The 17042-nt window shown below is 43.5% G+C and overlaps 1 protein-coding gene across 1 annotated transcript in view; it reads right to left on the bottom strand.

Moving 5' to 3' along the window:
* Nucleotides 1-17042, bottom strand: part of LOC119417205 (cytochrome P450 26B1) — a 35708-nt gene that overhangs the window by 17940 nt on the left and 726 nt on the right. Inside the window, exon 2 of the mRNA XM_037684423.1 lies at nucleotides 2105-2329. Coding sequence (XP_037540351.1) covers nucleotides 2105-2329 — 225 coding nt within the window. The remainder of the gene's footprint in view (nucleotides 1-2104; nucleotides 2330-17042) is intronic.

Below are 17042 nucleotides of genomic sequence, written 5' to 3'. Positions count from 1 at the left end.
TAGTCAAGCTAACGGCGGCTTATAGTCAAGCTAACGGCGGCTTATAGTCAAGCTAACGGCTGCTCAGAGTCGAGCTAACGTCGGCTTATAGTCAAGCTAACGGCTGCTCAGAGTCGAGCTAACGGCTGCTCAGAGTCAAGCTAACGGCTACTCAAAGTCGAGCTAACGTCGGCTTATAGTCAAGCTAACGGCTTTTCAGAGTCGAGCTAACGGCTGCTCAGAGTCGAGCTAATGACAGCTTATAGTCAGCTAACGGCTGCTCAGAGTCGAGCTAACGGCTACTCAGAGTCGAGCTAATGACAGCTTATAGTCAGCTAACGGCTGCTTAGAGTCAAGCTAACGGCTGCTTAGAGTCAAGCTAACGGCTGCTCAGAGTTGAGCTAACAGCTGCTCAGAGTCGAGCTAACGGCTGCTCAGAGTCGAGCTAACGGCTGCTCAGAGTCGAGCTAACGGCTGCTCAGAGTCAAGCTAACAGCGGCTTATAGTCAAGCTAACGGTTGCTCAGATTCGAGCTAACGGCTGCTCAGAGTCTAGCCAATGGTGTTTACACTAAACCAAGCTAACACTTATTTATCATCACAGTTGCAGCTACCCAGTTAAGCTAACAGTTAACCTACTTGGAGTCAAGCAAAAAGCTACTGAACAAAAAGCTAACTGCTACTGGAAGGACAGCTGTTATCCAGTGAAAATCTCACTATTTGAAGTTAAGCTAACAATCTTGAACAGGTATCTCTTAAAAATGGGACTACCTGTATAAATAAAGGTAAAAAAAAAGTTAAATACTACTCATGGAAGGTAAAAATTACTCAGATTTAGGCTAACACCTACACAGAATCATGCTAACAGGTGATGTGTTTTATGTTTTCGAGCGAGTCAGCCTAAACTTGTTTCTGAGATCAGTTTAACTGGATGATTTTCAGTAGGCTACACCAAAATGTGTGTTCTGTTTGTGGACTGAGTGGGACAATTCCTTTGCTTCATTTACTTTTCACACATAAGTGACCAATAAACTAGACAAAAATTAAGTTTTTTACAATTTCTTAATTGTTTGTTTTTAGGTGTTGGTTCAATTAAAGAAAAACACTAGGATGAATGAGGACGATGTTCTGTTTTAATTAGTAGACACGTCAGAGGAGCTATCCTAGCAGTGAAAGTACATGTACTTTCATACATGTGGTATTCAGAGTACAACAGGTGGGAAAACGACTGTCAGCATCAGTGTTTAACAACACAGGATCTAAACTTGTCACTAAACACTAATTTTCTGCCTTACATCCACATCTGTGGTGTCTTTGTTTGAAGGAAGGCAATGTTCATGTGTGTGCTGACAAGCTTCTACATGCGTGTGTTTGTGTGTCAGACCCCCACAGAAAGCCCCTCTTTGTGCCATGTTGGAGGCAGCCTTCCTAATCAGGGGTCATTACATCAGGTTAGTGAGGGGGGGTCTCCAGGGAGAGAAGAAGGGATCAGAGCTCCGATTAGACCCAGCCGACCCCTCGTTGTCCCCGGGCACCACGGCAGCAAAACCCGAACCCACCTCCAAAGCCTTCACACACCCCCTTCTTCCAAATTAGAAAAAATAAGAGTCTAATTTGCAGGAAAACGCAGCAGATTCTGCTTCTTGTTCCTTTGGTTCGCATCCTTTGTGTGTTTGTTGGATTTATGTTCGTGCATCAGGTGTGTGCGAGAGGGGAAGGTATGTGGCCCTGGGGCCAAGGCAGGGAGGAGTAAGTGGCTGATTACCTGTAATGGTTCTTGCACAGACAAGAGAGAGGAAGCAGGAGGGAGAAGTTAAAAAGGAAAAACAGATAATGGAGGGCAGTCTCCTGATTTGGATGAGCGGAGTGATGGAAGCGTCGTTCTCATGCTTCAGTGGCCAAAATGCTGCTGATAAGCCTGAATCCATGGGATAACCTTACACGTATCTGCCTCGTCTGTGTCTGGATGGGCTTTGACTCCACTGCTTTTAACATCCGAGTGCCTTCTTCTTATTTCAGACCATTAAGACCAAGAATAAAATCTAATCCATCTTTTACTTTTGTCTTCCTAACACTCAGGTTCTCAAATAATTCCAACAAATGGGCTCACACTGAATCAAACTGACCTTCCGCCTCTTGCGGTGGATGTCTCCGATGCTGTTGGCCAGAGAGTTTGGACCAAGCAGCGTGGAGGTGCTCTGAGGCCAGTCCACCGTCACCAGCGTGTGCTCGCCCATCAGCACCTTCCGAATGTTCTCAGCACCCGTGACCCGAATCAGAGGACGTCCCAGGAGATGGGTCTTGAACACATTGCCGTACTTCTGCCTCCGCGACGAATGGAAACTTGAACCCTTGGACAAAGGAAAAAGAAAACATGTATTTGAGTCTTGCACATTTACATCGGTGTGGTTACTTTAGAGTAAATACTATAAAAACTCAAGAGGGCGTCAGTGCCACGGTCTTGTAATTTTAAGGCTGCAGGTTTGAGCGCAGGTTGTACGGGTCAGGCATCAAGTTGCGTCAACCCAGAGAAACATCTAAAACATGCCAGATTGTGACCCATGTAGACCAGGAAACCCTGAACTAGACCAAACACTTTCTTTTCCGAAAGGTAGACTTTAAAACTGTTTTAAAAAGCAGGGGTTCAAAGACAGTTGTTTGAGGAACTCCCCAAAAACTTCAATTTGTTTCTTTTTTGTTGTTTCACTTCCTGTTGATGGAGAATCCTCTTAACTTCCTGTTTTCAACGTCTGATTATTATTTAGGGTTTAAATGTGTGAGAAACAAAAATATCCAACAAACTATTGATAGTTCTTGACATTTACTGCGTTTCTTAAACCACCATTGAACTCCAAGACAGACAACCTGATGCACCTTTAATGGACCCCTGATCCATCTGTTCCCGATCCTGTCGGTGCATTAAACAATTTTATATTGTCTAAGCAGCTAAACCGTTCAAAAGGACTGGAATAGTCCCCAGTTCTGGTCCTATGTTCTATCGTTTGCACGGCCCTGGTTGTTGGTAAACCCGCCAGAACCAGATCCAGAGTCCGTTATAGAACTGACCCGTGTGCAGATTTAACGCCAACTTCAAAAGCAGTTCAGGTCACGGCAGAACGAGAGGGAGCTGACCCCAGAACTGTAAATGGGCTGTTTGAGCGAAAAGTATGTCCATCAACCCGAGGGCAGCTTCCCGTGTTACACGCACGCGTGCATACGACTCATACGGACTGTCTGACGCTCACACGCAAGTATTCACACGTACCGTGCAAACGCGCACATGTTTAGATCCACATACCTGACAAACATAACCCAGTTTCATAAAAAAATAAAATAAAAAGCAAACAAACACGCAGAGGCCCAACTGCAAATCGCTGTGACAACACTAACTGGTTTGACCCCAGTTTGCTCCAGGGTAAAAAGACATTTGCAAGCGTGAGACACAAACGCACGCTGAGGGGTTAAATACTTCAACACGTGCACGAGAAACCACCAGAACCATGAGCTGCTGTTTCAGAGTTTAGTCCAACTCGGTCTGCAGATGGTTTCCTTGTTCATTCGTGCTTTTTAGAGATTATTTTAAAGACAGTCTGTTGGTTTTATGTCTTCACTCTACGTGAAAACTAACACAGAAGTCTAATTGTAGCCGACAGTTCGGTTTCCTGGTTGAGACGTACCTCTGGAACCAGCCGGGGCGTTCTCTTTGTATTTGCTCGTTCATCGCTTCGAATCTCGCTGCGAAACTCTCCGTGCAGTGATTTGGGCTTGCGGCGTCACTTTCAGCTCAGAGTCCCGCAGCGAAGCCTCGATGCGTTCAGTAAAGTCTGAATCGAAACCCGCGTCGGCTTCCAAGAACCGTTCAAAGTAAGGAGGTGTTGACGTCCAGCGTGGACTACCTGCTCGCCGACGGCCACGTTCAGGATGAAACGATCAAAAACTGGTTTGCGATCCGTGTCGGTGCGAGAACCTCCACGAGAACATTGAAGCAGCTGGACGTCTTTTGCTCCGTTAACTTGAGTTCAATGAATTTCCAGTAATTTAAGCTACTTTCAGTCCTTGTTTCTCCTAAATAAAGTATCTCGACAGTAAAGTCCAACACAAGAAGTGACGTTTGTAACTTCATTATCAATATTTGGATTGATCCACACAGAACAATCTGAATCATAACGTCATAAATACACTGTTCCCTGCAGTTTGTCAAACCCGTCCTTGTGTTATTGCTGGGCTTCATCTACGACCACTCCACGGATTACAGTAGTCCCTCGTTTATCACGGGGATCCGTACCCTGAAGACCCACGATAAGAGAAAAACCACCAAGTAGGAATACTAGTACAAGTAGTAAGTAGTTTATTTTAGTATTAATATACATTATATATATATATATATAAAGGTGTTTTAAACCCTTCCCACACTCTTGCAATATTCTAAACAATGTTTCCAAACGCTCTAAAAGACACAGAGTGTCATGATTTCAGCTCCCTGCCTCCGCTGCTCTTTGCCACCTGCGAGTGCTCTTGGCCACGCCCACTTAGCTCTGCACGGAGAACAGCTGATCAGCTGCAGCAGGAAGTTTATCCTGCAGTGTGGGCTGCACACAGGTGCTAAATAATTTATTTTTAATAAAAAATTCCATGCCGATCGTGCGGCTCATCCATCAGTCAGCCAGTTGTGCGTCATGTCCAATCTTATTTTGAAAAACCGCGATAGAGCGGGTCCGCGATAAACGGACCGTGAAGTAGCGAGGGACTGCTGTAGCTGTAATTTTCTGCTGATTTAAAACGGGAAACTATCAACGGTTTCAATTGGAGGCGCCAAATCTGAAACTCCGCCCACTTTCTGGAGTCCCTCGACCTTCTGTCAACTCAGCAGAGTGCCTCACGTTCAGCCGTTTCACTTTGAAGGCCAGGCCTGCTTTTATAGAAGAGACATGCTGACCCCCGATGCCCCCCCCCCCCACAGAACCACCTCCGAGGCCGTTCATTACAACTGAGCACCTGAAGCTCCCTCCCATGATGAGACCTCTTTGGGAGGTGTTGACGAAGTTTAACGAACCGTCTCCGAGCTGCGACGGCGTCTGGCTGGAGTCGAATCGTCTGATCGCCTCGGCGGGGAGTCCGTCCACGTTGAACCGTCCGACGTCACGCTTTACCACCGAGCCGCACATTTCAGGTTCCCTCTGTTCTTTCAGTTTTCACAGCTCCTGTGCACTTCCTCCTCTCACTGCAGCACACACACATTAACACACACACACACCAGGTTGTCGGCTGGCCTCTGGAGCCCCCAGGGTGTGTGTGTGTGTGTGTGTGTCGGAGCGGGGTTGTTTTCCAAACTACATTTTGCTGCCACATGGATGTAGAGTGGTTTAGTATGTCTGCCTGGCAGGCCTGCTGACACACACACACACACACACACACACACACACACACACACTCAAAGGGAGTTCCTCAGGCAGCCAAACAAGGCTCCCTTTCACACTCCGAGATACAGCATCAGATTGGAGCGATTGTGCACTTTGTTTTGTGTTTCTGCACACAGTTTATCTTTCCATTGCTCTCTATGTGCAACACACACACACACACGCACACACACACACACACACACACACACACACGCACACACACATACATTGAAACAGGGTTTTGATCCGTCATATTCTCTGCAGGCAGATGGAAAGAAAAGTTCCCGTCGCCCTGCAGCCGACTGCATGTCGGGGGTGTGGTCAGGATAACATTTAACTCAAAGGTGGGACGTGCACACACACACGTGCACAGGCGCACACACCGGCTGAGGGAAGCATGGAAAGTTGTGATGTAATGACGCCACACTCCTCCTGCAGGAGAACACGTACCAAACTTCGTTCGGACGTCTCGGCTTCTAAAAGTTTGTTTTTCTAGAAACGTCGGCGAGGCGAAGGAGGCGGAGCTTCCCTCGCTTGGTTTTCACTCAAATTAAATGAAACTCCCAGAACTTGCACAACACTACGGCTGATTTTACCACCGAGGTCCGAGGCAGCTAAAACCAGAGGTTCCTCCTAACAATGGCGACCGCAGATATTGAGTTATGTCAATCCTGCTTTAAGATTTGTGCCGTTTTTACATTTAAAATAACATTTAGTTCCGTTTACTTACTAATCGAGCCCTAAAATAAAGAATAAAAATGACACTTTAAGGTCAAGGTGTCTTTATTGTCATTCACATCACATGTGGTACATGTGGTGGGATGAAACTATGTACACAGGGTCCCAGTTACATCCAACAAAAATACAAATTGTAAAGAAAAACAGTCATAAGATCCAAGATATGAATTAAGAAATACGCTAAACTAAGAATATACTAAGCACTAATAGTACAAACAATACGTCAATTTCAAGTTTTATTTACAATTATGAATGTTTTCAGAAGATGTCTGAGGTCTTTATTAAGGTTCGTGTTCCTGAACGTTACGACGACGTGTTAGAGACAAATCTACTTCCTGTTTTCACCGATCGGCCTCCATTCTGCAGAGAACCAAGTTTTCGGATCGATTCGTAGAACAAAAAACGAAGAGCGAGTTTAACACGTTTTAGTAAAACTTGTAGCTCGGCGCTCCATTATTTATAGATCTATTGATAAAAACAAACAGGAAGTCGTTCTGCCTCAGAAATATTAATAAATTACTGTAAATATTTGAAACAGAAAGCTGGTAAAAGTTGTTTTTTTGTGTTTTCAGTTTAATAAAAATGACAAGTTTGGGTTATTTTTAAAGGGTCTAAAGTTGTCATTTAGATTTTTTTTTTATTTGATTCACGAAAAAAATATTGAAAGAATTCAGGTAAAGTTGAATAAATCTGCATTTATAAATGAATCAAAGTGGTTGATGTGGTGCATTAATGCGTCTTCAAAGTTTCAAATTCTAAATTGGTGTTTTACGCCTTTAATTTAAAAATAAAACGTATCCGTTGTGTCAGTGCTCCCCGTTTCAAAATAAAAGCGGTGAGCCGAAGGCTAACTGCACCGGAGACTCCGGTAAAAAGAATAAAAGGGTTGGGTTTTTTTTGTTGGTCTGATTAAATGTTTAAACCTGTCAGGGTCTCTTTAGATTTTATTTTAACAGATTTATCAAAAATAACTTTAAAAAAAAGAAGAAAAAAAAAGTTGTCTTAAAATAAAAAAAAAAAAAACACACCCTTTGAGGCATTTACCGGTAAATCCACAGAAAGTCCTTCAAATATCAGATTTTCTCTTCTTTACCTGCACACACAGAACTAACCCTCGGGCCGAGCTAAAAATACCCCCGCCTGTTCTGCTGGGGTTGGACCTGGGGCGAACCGGGCCGGGCCTTATGAAGGTCCTCTTTGTAGCTCAGTGGAAACATCCAACAAATGACTCTTTTATTTGGCCAAGACAAAAAACTACTAATTATGTTTGCTCAGGTCAACACACAGTGTGTGTGTGATTTGTCGCGACAAACGCAATCAAAATATGAAACTTTTCGTAAAAAATCAGCAAAAAAATCCGTTAAACGTCCGGTTTCTCTTCCAGCTGTGATTTCTTCATTATTTTAATGCAAATAAGATAAACTTTAATAAAGTTTGTGCAGAAAAAAACTATATAACTAACTGTTTAGTCACTTTTTACTCGTCTATGTTGATGATTTGCCTCTGTGAGTCTCACGGTCATTTTTATTCATTAAGATGTTAAAAAAATTAAAAATGAATTCTTGCTCCTGAATCATAATATAATTATATACAAAGAGGCATTAGTTATTGTTTCAGTCAACGTGGTTTGGCTTTGTTTGGGTCGTCTGGGCTCGGATCCTCCGGTGTTTGTGGCCCGGTTGGGTTTGCAGACGTCTGATTGGCTGACGTTTGATTAAAAACATCCAGTTTGGAGCCAATCAGAGGCCAAATAGGAGGTTTGAATCTACCGGAGCTCCGTCGTTCACACCATGAACGTAGTCCGGCAGATTAGTCATTTTACGTATTTACAAAAAGAAACCTGACGATGGCGCCATTTGTGTGAATTGTTTTTTTTTTTTTTGTTCAACAGAACAGACTTTTGTTGCTCGAACTGAGGGTTTAGTTTTATTATCTTTAGTTTGTTTCTGGACTTTTAACTCCTCAAAGTGTCTACGCTGGTACAAATGAAGACGTAAACACCGCCTGGTTTCAGCTACGCAACTAACGAAACAAAATGACCCATCGGGACCTGGAAAACTGCAAACCAAACTAAAGCGTTCAGTTTAAATAAGAATAAAAAGGTTTAAAGACGAGGTATTTGTTGTTTTGTTTGGCTCTAGAGTTGGAAGACGACCAAAATCCGACAGAATTTAATTTGTCTAATGAAATCTCCTGACTCTGAGCAATTAAATCCTTTAAATTGGGGGGAAAAAAAAAATCACACAAGGCTGCAAATAAAGATATAAAAATTATCAGCTCATTTGGTCAGAGTCATAAACTGATGTTTTCTAAATAAAAGTGTTTTAGAGAAATCCATAATTTTTACATTTTCTTTTAAATGGAGAGATTATTATGTTTAATTTACCGGTAGTTACCCAGATATATAAATAGCATTGTCAGTGTAGAGCAAAAATTAACCATTTTATAACGGAGTTTTAGTGAAACTAACTTAAAGAAGTTTTATAACAAAGCTGCTCGCAAACTTTTCAGCTTTTCATCCACAAAATAAAAGCTGCTGAAACTCGTTGGCTCGTTTATTTCTGGACGAACTTAACAAAAAGTGTTAAAAAAAAAAAAAAGAGGCGCAACTACCAAAACGTTTGCATCCGCGACGAACTCGGTTTGTTGGATAAATAAAATATTTAACGATGACCTGAACTCTGTAGACGCCTCCACCTTCAGCGTTTCACCGACCAGACCCTTCAGAAAAGCTCCTCGCCTCAAAACCTGAATTTTACTAGCGGTTAAATATATTTAGAAATATAAAATAAAACAAAGGCTGGACCCTAAGGGTTAAGAAGAAACTAACAAAATATATTAATTTTAACAGCCAGCTGAAAGTAAATTTTGTTAGATTATTGAATTTGCTATGGTGTTAATGTACGTATTAACCAAAAATGTAATATTTTGTGAATAAAATTAGTTTTAATTCTAGTTTAAAAGGTGCAAACTGGTCAAAATCAAAAAAATAATAATTAAAAAAAAGGAAACATTCTGAGTTATTTAGGACGGAAAGGTGAATTTACGGCAAACGGCAGTCACACACGTTTGCCGGCCTCCATCCCCGACGGAGCAGGTGAGTCTAAATAAAAAATAAAATAAAAAAACCTGCGTTGGGACAAAAACTCTGAACCTGGAAAATAACCGGATTTCTGCCCCGAGTGTTTGACTGACGCACAAAGACGGTGCCAGCGATCTCCACGGTTACACCTTCAATAAAAGTTAAAAATGAAAAACGGAGGCGGGCGCAAGGGAAGAACAACGGAGAGGAAACGAGGTCAAAGGCTGAGAGGGAATTCCTGCTCTCCTTTCAGCCGTCACTCATCCGGACGGTGCCGGAGATACCGAGGATCCAGTGTGAGGCCTTTTTTTATGCGATTGTGCGTTTGAATGGCGCGGTAGCTCCTCGACTCGACAATGAACCCCGTCCCTTCGCGGTCACGCCACCGCATCAGGGGGAGGAGCGAGGAGGAGGAAGAGAAGGTGCGAAAGAGCGTGGCGGAGGAGGCGGGGAGACGGGATGGGTGCTCGCTCCAGAAAGGACGGATTAAGAAAAGAGGAAGAATGGCTTCGGGTGGTTCAGCCAGAAATCACGGAGAATAGAGAATGTGGGGGGTGAGCAGGGGGTGGGGGTGAGGGGGAGTCTGTCTGGCCCCTGACCCGGGGACATTATAGAAAGGGAGATTATGGTTGTTGAGAACCCTCTAAGCAGTCACCCCAGGACCCCGGCTAATACCCCGACACAAACACACAACCAGAAGCTCCAAGTTCTCCTGTCCAAAAAAAACAGCTGTCAGCAGGTCGGGTCGGGTCCACTTGAAGTATCCGAGAGTCTCGTTTATGAGGTTGGATGAACGGCTCTGTATTCCGTCTGCGGTAATGAGGGCGTTGTGTCGGACGGTTGTGGTGAAGGAGAAACAAAGCTCTCGACTTACTGGTCCGACCCTCGCCTGTGGTCATGAGGTGTGGATCACGACTGAAGAAACCAGATTCTGGATACAAGCGGCTGAATTGAGCGCCCCCTGTGGCGCGGCCGGCCTCGGCCTCAGAGATGAGGGGCTCGGGGTGGAGTCGCAGCTCCTCCTCGACGGAAAGAGTCAGCTGAGGTGGCCCGGGCGTCTGATTAGGACGTTTTAAGGACGTATCTGACAATACGAGACCAGGGAAAGAAACATTTTAATGGAGACCCCTCAGGAGGAACCAGGAAGGGAAGGTCTGGGTTCCCCCTCTGGATGAGCTACCTCAGTGGCTTCTGCTTAAGCCACCAAAGTAAAAAAAATCAGTTAAAGTTTAGCTAGGTATAAGAAGAGTTAATGGATCGAAGGCTCAAAGTGGTGGTTTTTGTTCAGTTTGTTTGACCACGAGCTCATGATAAACTTCTGCTTAAAAAAGGTCCAACAACAAAACGATCTGGTCCATCAGAGTATGTGTTGGGGATAACCCTCAGCTACTACCACTCCAAAATTTAAGCTCAATATCTACAATCCGGACTGAGCTGTAGTCTCTGTTTAACAACGTTCATCAGCTGTAGACGTGCGGTACATCCGGGGATTTTAATAAAACCACCGTCCTGTTCAGGAGACGCTGGGCGACAAACAAAGACTTACATGATCGCCCACCTTTCATGGCAGCGGACTTCTGAATAAAGTTTTTTTTTTTTCTACAAGTTGTTTTCAGACGGTGCTGGAGGATCTCCACCGTACCGTAAGACTTCTTTCTTACTTCAGGAAAAAAAACCCTTTCAAACTAAATGCTCTCTCAGTGAGGGCAGATTAGCGCTGGGCTCTACACTCGACCGGGACAAGAGTGTTGAAGTGAGGAGCGGTGTGTTCCCGGGGTGAAAGAAGGGGCAGGAGGAGTGCTGCCAGCACCTCCTGCTAATCTACAGGAGGAGGAGGAATAAAAAGCAGAAGAAAATCCAACTTTTACGTCCCGTTGCTTCATGATTTTGGACTAACTGTGATAGAACTTCGATGCAGAGAAAAATTCCAAACAAGTAATAAAAAAGAAAAAAAAACGGGGATTGAAAATCGAATCGTTTGAAACGTTTGAAGATTAGAGTCCGCCGTGGAGTCCTCGGAGGTTTCGGGGTCCTGCTCTGGAAGACCTGACCCCCCAGAGAACAATGAACCCGCTACAGCTCTCCCAAACCAGAACACGAAAGAAACAGACTCTACACTCGCTCGAGTCCATCGAGACTCAAGTCACGTTTTATTTAATGAACCTGCCTCGATCGTAAAGTCTGAGGTATTAAAACTCAAAAATCTGTTTTTTTTTTCTTACACTTAAAAAAAAAACGCTCGTCACTGGTTTTCAACATTCAACTTTCATTCGCTTCAGCTTTACTCGGTCCGTTGGAGCTCAGAATAAGTGCTGGGCGTGACTCTCAGCTACTACCACCCTGAATTTAGCTCAATGTCAAGAAAGCTGACGGAGTTTTAACCGTTTTTCTGTTGCGCTGCGGCAGATCAACGGTGGCGGCCATCTTGAATCGGATCATCAGCTGTTAATTTACATCCAATTAATTTAGGAGTTGTTTTTTTTTAATCCTTCCTCTGGTTCACGAGATATTTTGCTAACAGGCAGACAGGCGTGTTTTTCACCTTTATTAAAGTTTAGATTATGTGTTACTCTTGAGACTCCCTCTCTTCCCTCTGCGCTCCGTCAAAAACCGAACCGTTCAGTCTGCGCCGCTCATTCATTTCCTGTGACCCGACCCAGATTCAGTTCAGACCCAATCCTGGTCCTGGAGGGCCACCATCCTGCATGTTTTAGATGTTTCCCTACTCTCCAGCTGGTCCTCAAGTCCTGCAGGAGCCCGGCGACTAATCAGGTGTGAAAGAGCAGCCAAAAATTAAAAAAAAATTTTTTTTTTATTTGCTAAAATTCTAGAGAGTCAACTAAAGTGTGCAGAACAGTGGCCCCCCCAGGACCAGGACCAGGACTCCACTGCTGTAGAACTCAGTTTTGGAGCCGTTCATACAAAAATTCACCCGGATTCGCTGGTGAGCCGGCAACAGAAGAAGTTTCTGTTTTCATGCAACTTTCAGCCTCAACTGTTGAAAAACTCCATTTAGACTGTGGCTGAAATTAAAAACATTTAGTTGTATGACCTTTTAGTACACGTCATCATAATTGAACAATAAATTACACGTTTTTACAAAGATCACGTTTGGATTAAAGCGTCTGATTTTCATGCCTCCAGAGTGCGTATTCCAGTCTATATTAAAGTATTTGTACACGTGTATACGTATAAATACGCTGGTTTATGTGCTGATTCTTTGCACTGTGTGTGTCCTCGCTCAGTAGCTCTCCTGGCTCGGCCCGGTCCATCCAGAAAGCTCCGGCTCCTAATGAGAGCAGACAGATCCTTGGCAGAGCCGCCACGGCACCATTTCTGACTGCAGATCACTGTAAAACGGATCAGTCACAGAAATGTGCCGCTCCGTGTGTGCGGAGGTCAAAATGTACCGTACGTATACGCTGTATGCACACTTTTAGACACTGTGTTTATGTTGGGGATCTGGACCGGGCCCTACGGGACGGGAGCCGAGGGAGCCAGAGAGAACAAAGGAGGATGTGAGTCGAGAAAGGAAAATAATCTTGCTCCGGTCGATTTGTATACGAAGAAATTGGAAGCCCTCGCCGTTACCTCGGGACATTTCCCTACAAAACCGCCTCTTCTTACACGTATATCAACAAACGGTCCGCAGTAATTCTTCATAGTAAGTCTGGGTTTTTACAACCCGGTCCAGAACTGAGCCCTTCTGCTTCTCCGTCTTCCAGCTCACAGTGCTTTTGTTGGCAGAAGACCGGTGAACGTGTAGGATGTGCGGTGCAAGAACGAGGAGAAATAAACGCAACAAAAGGCCCAGATAAAGTTGAATATTGTGCTAACACTTCAGGTGTTCATGAATAAACTTAATTTAAAATGTAATGTTCTTTGTCTTTGAGAAACTGCAGTTTTACTGTAAATACTGTAAATACTGTGAATACGGAAAATGTAAGAGCTGTCCTCGGTGCTTCTTCTGCCCCCAAGTGGCTGAAAACAACAACCTGTGCAATGCTACGCTGCGTCGCCGAAACTCGGCTGAGTATTTTGTTTGTTTTGTTGATTCAGTTTCACTCCTGTTCAGTTATTTTCTTTTTTTTTTAATAATTTGTATGTTTTGTCTTCTTTTTTTTTTTTAAGACATTTATATCAATTACGATGTTTAGCTCATTCATTCGTCAGGTCTCTCTCATAAATGAGTCCCCGAGGCTCAATGGGATGAACTTGTATAAATAACGGTTGAATGAATGAATAAATTCAGTGGGTCCAGTCTGTGACTTTTGGCTTTTATAAATTTTATATTTCAATATATTACTCCACACTTGCTTTCAAAACTATTTGTAATTTTGTTTTAAAACTCAGAATACTTTTAAGTGTAAAACCCGCTAGCTGAGCTATTGTTTTGTTACGTTTAGCATTTAGCTACTCTTTAGCTACTTTAGGCTAGCATTTTGTTACTTTTAGCTTTTTTTATAGACTTGCTACTTTTAGCTTTACCTTATGATGTATTTTTAGAATTTTGTTCTAGAATATTCCTTTGTGTCAAAATGCCCCCCAAAAATCCAAGAGTTCCTCAAAAATAAAATTAAACTTCTTTGATGTATAGATTTCACAGAACGGTTAATGGACTGTTCTTATATATCACCTTTCTATCTTATCAAGACACTCAAAGCTCTTTACAACAATCTGTGCCTCATCTACCCATTAATACAGCACTCTACTAGATCTACACAAAGACTAATCAGTGCTTTATCACATTCATACACTGATGGGACACACATCAGAGACAATGAGGGGTTCCGTGTCTTGTCCAGGGACACTTCAGCATGTGACTGTTGTTGGAATCAAACCCCCCCAACTCTCCCATTGGAGGATAACTGCTCTAACCACCCAGCCACAGCCGCCCCTTAAAGAAATTCAGAGTATTTTAAAGAAAAGGAAAGCTTTTGGTCTGTTGGACGTCTGTAGGTCTGTAGGACATTTTGTTTGTTGGACATTTGGTCTGTAGTACATCTTCATCTGTTAAGACGCTTGGTCTGTAGGACGTCTTGGTCTGTAGGATGTCTTGGTCTGCATGACATTTGGTCCGTTGGACATTTTATCTGTTTGACATTTGGTCTGTAGTAGTCTTCATCTGTTAAGATGCTTGGTCTGTAGGACATCTTGGTCTGTAGGACGTCTTGGTTTGTAGGATGTCTTTGTTAGGCATTTGGTCTGTAGAACGTCTTGGTCTGTAGAATGTCATCTGTTAAGACGTTTGGCCTGTAGGACATCTTGGTCTGTAGGATGTCTTGGTCTGCATGACATTTGGTCCGTTGGACATTTTATCTGTTTGACATTTGGTCTGTAGTAGTCTTCATCTGTTAAGACGCTTGGTCTGTAGGACATCTGGTCTGTAGGACGTCTTTGTCTGTAGAACGTCTTGGTTTGTAGGACATCTTGGTCTGTAGGACGTCTTGGTCTGATGGACATTTTGTCTGTTGGACATTTGGTCTGTAGGACGTATTCATCTGTTAAGACGCTTGGTCTGTAGGACGTCTTGGTCTGTAGGATGTCTTTGTTAGGCATTTGGTCTGTAGAGCGTCTTGGTCTGTAGGACAGTTGGTCCGTTGGACATTTTGTCTGTAAGACGTCTTGGTCTGTAGGATGTCATCTGTTAAGATGTTTGGCCTGTAGGACATCTTGGTCTGTAGGGCATCTTGGTCTGTAGGATGTCTTGGTCTGATGAACATTTTGTCTGTTGGACATTTGGTCTGTAGGACATCTTCATCTGTTAAGACGTTTGATCTGTAGGACATCTTGGTCTGTAGGACATTTGGGCCGATGGACATTTTGTCTGTTGGACATTTGGTCTGTAGTACGTATTCATCTGTTAAGATGCTTGGTCTGTAGGACGTCTTGGTCTGTAGGATGTCATCTGTTAAAACGTTTGGCCTGTAGGACATCTTGGTCTGTGGGACGTCTTGGTCTGTTGGACATTTGGTCTGTAGGACATCTTCATCTGTTAAGACGTTCTGTTAAAACGATCTGTAGGACATCTTGGTCTGTAGGACGTCTTGGTCTGTAGGACGTCTTTGTCTAGAGGACGTTTTTGTTACGCATTTGGTTTGTAGGACGTCTTTGTCTGTTAAGACGTTTGGTCTGTAGGACGTCTTGGTCTGTAGGATGTTTTTGTCTATAAGATGTTTTTGTTAGGCATCTGGTTTGTAGGACATCTTGGTCTGTAGGACATCTTGGTCTGTAGGACGTCTTGGTTTGTAGGACATTTGGTCTGAAGGACGTCTTCATTTGTTAATACGTTTGGTCTGTAGGACATCTTGGTCTGTACGACATCTTGATCTGTAGGACATTTGGTCTGTAGGACGTCTTGGTCTGTAGGACATTTGGTCTGTAGGATGTCTTGGTCTGTAGGACGTCTTTGTTGGACATTTGGTCTGTAGGATGTCTTGGTCTGTAGGACATTTGGTCTGTAGGATTTCTTGGTCTGTAGGACATTTGGTCTGTAGGATGTCTTGGTCTGTAGGACATTTGGTCTGTATGACATTTGGTCTGTATGACATTTGGTCTGTAGGACGTCTTGGTCTGTAGGACATTTGGTCTGTAAGACATTTGGTCTGTAGGACATTTGGTCTGTAAGACATTTGGTCTGTAGGACATTTGGTCTGTAGGACGTCTTGGTCTGTAGGACATTTGGTCTGTAGAACGTCTTGGTCTGTAGGACATTTGGTCTGTAGAACGTCTTGGTCTGTAGGACATTTGGTATGTAGGATGTCTTGGTATGTAGGACATTTGGTCTGTAAGATGTCTTGGTCTGTAGGACATATTGGTCTGTAGAATGTATTGGTCTGTAGGATGTCTTGGTCTGTAGGACATCTTTGTTAGACATTTAGTCTGTAGGACGTCGTGGTCTGTAGGACATTTGGAATGTAGGATGTATTGGTCTGTAGGATGTATTGGTCTGTAGGACATTTGGTCCATTGGACATTTTGTCTGTTGGACATGTAGGATGTCTTTATATTTTAATGTGTTTGGTCTGTAGGATGTCTTTGGTAGACATTTGGTTTGTAGGACGTCTTGGTCTGTTAGAAGTTTGGTCTGTTGGACATTTGGTCTGTTGGACATTCACCACAACAACAAATAGGCAGTCAAACCAAACCTGAAACTGGTTTCAGGTTTGGTTCTGTTGTACTGGTTGATGTTCTGTGGACCCAGAGTTCTTGCTGGTTTTGATCTAAACACTTTCTGGTCCAAGAACTCAACACCAGTCTAACCTTGAACTTCAGCGAACCTGTCAGAGAGGAGACCTGTCTGCGGACAGACTTTAGGACGAGACAGGAAACAGAACCTGGTTTTGAACGTGGTCCAAACCCCTCAGGTGTCCAGTTCAGTTTAAAGACCAGATCTGGACTCGGCTTCAGACCCTTATTTTATGTTGTCCTCCCTGCAGAGGTTTGGTCCTCACGTGTCCCCCCATCCTCCATAAACTTGGCCACGCACATCTCCTGCATTCTGTCTCTCAGATGAGCCGAGAGTTCGAGCCCCGCGTGAGGTCAATAACGTGCAGCCTCTTGTCTAGACCGGTCCACCTTTTGAACACCCCCACACATGCACACACACACGCACACCTTCAGTCCTCCTGCTGCAGACTCAGGCCGGTTTTATTCAAATGTTCAAAAAATATATATATTTTTTAAAATTCCTGAATCTTAAATTTGAGCTAAAAGAAACTTTTATAATAAATAATATTCTGAGTGATTCTGAACATGTTTACAAGATTCTGAGGTGAAAAATCATCAGAAGAGCTGGACCTGGACCCAGCAGAGACCCAGGATCTGAGGTCCTGGACCCAGCAGA

Source organism: Nematolebias whitei, chromosome 1 (genome assembly GCF_014905685.2).
Source record: "Nematolebias whitei isolate Nwh7 chromosome 1, NemWhi1, whole genome shotgun sequence".
In the NCBI taxonomy this organism is placed as follows: domain Eukaryota; kingdom Metazoa; phylum Chordata; class Actinopteri; order Cyprinodontiformes; family Rivulidae; genus Nematolebias; species Nematolebias whitei.
Note: the sequence above shows the minus strand (reverse complement) of the source record. Positions and strands in the feature narration are given on the sequence as shown.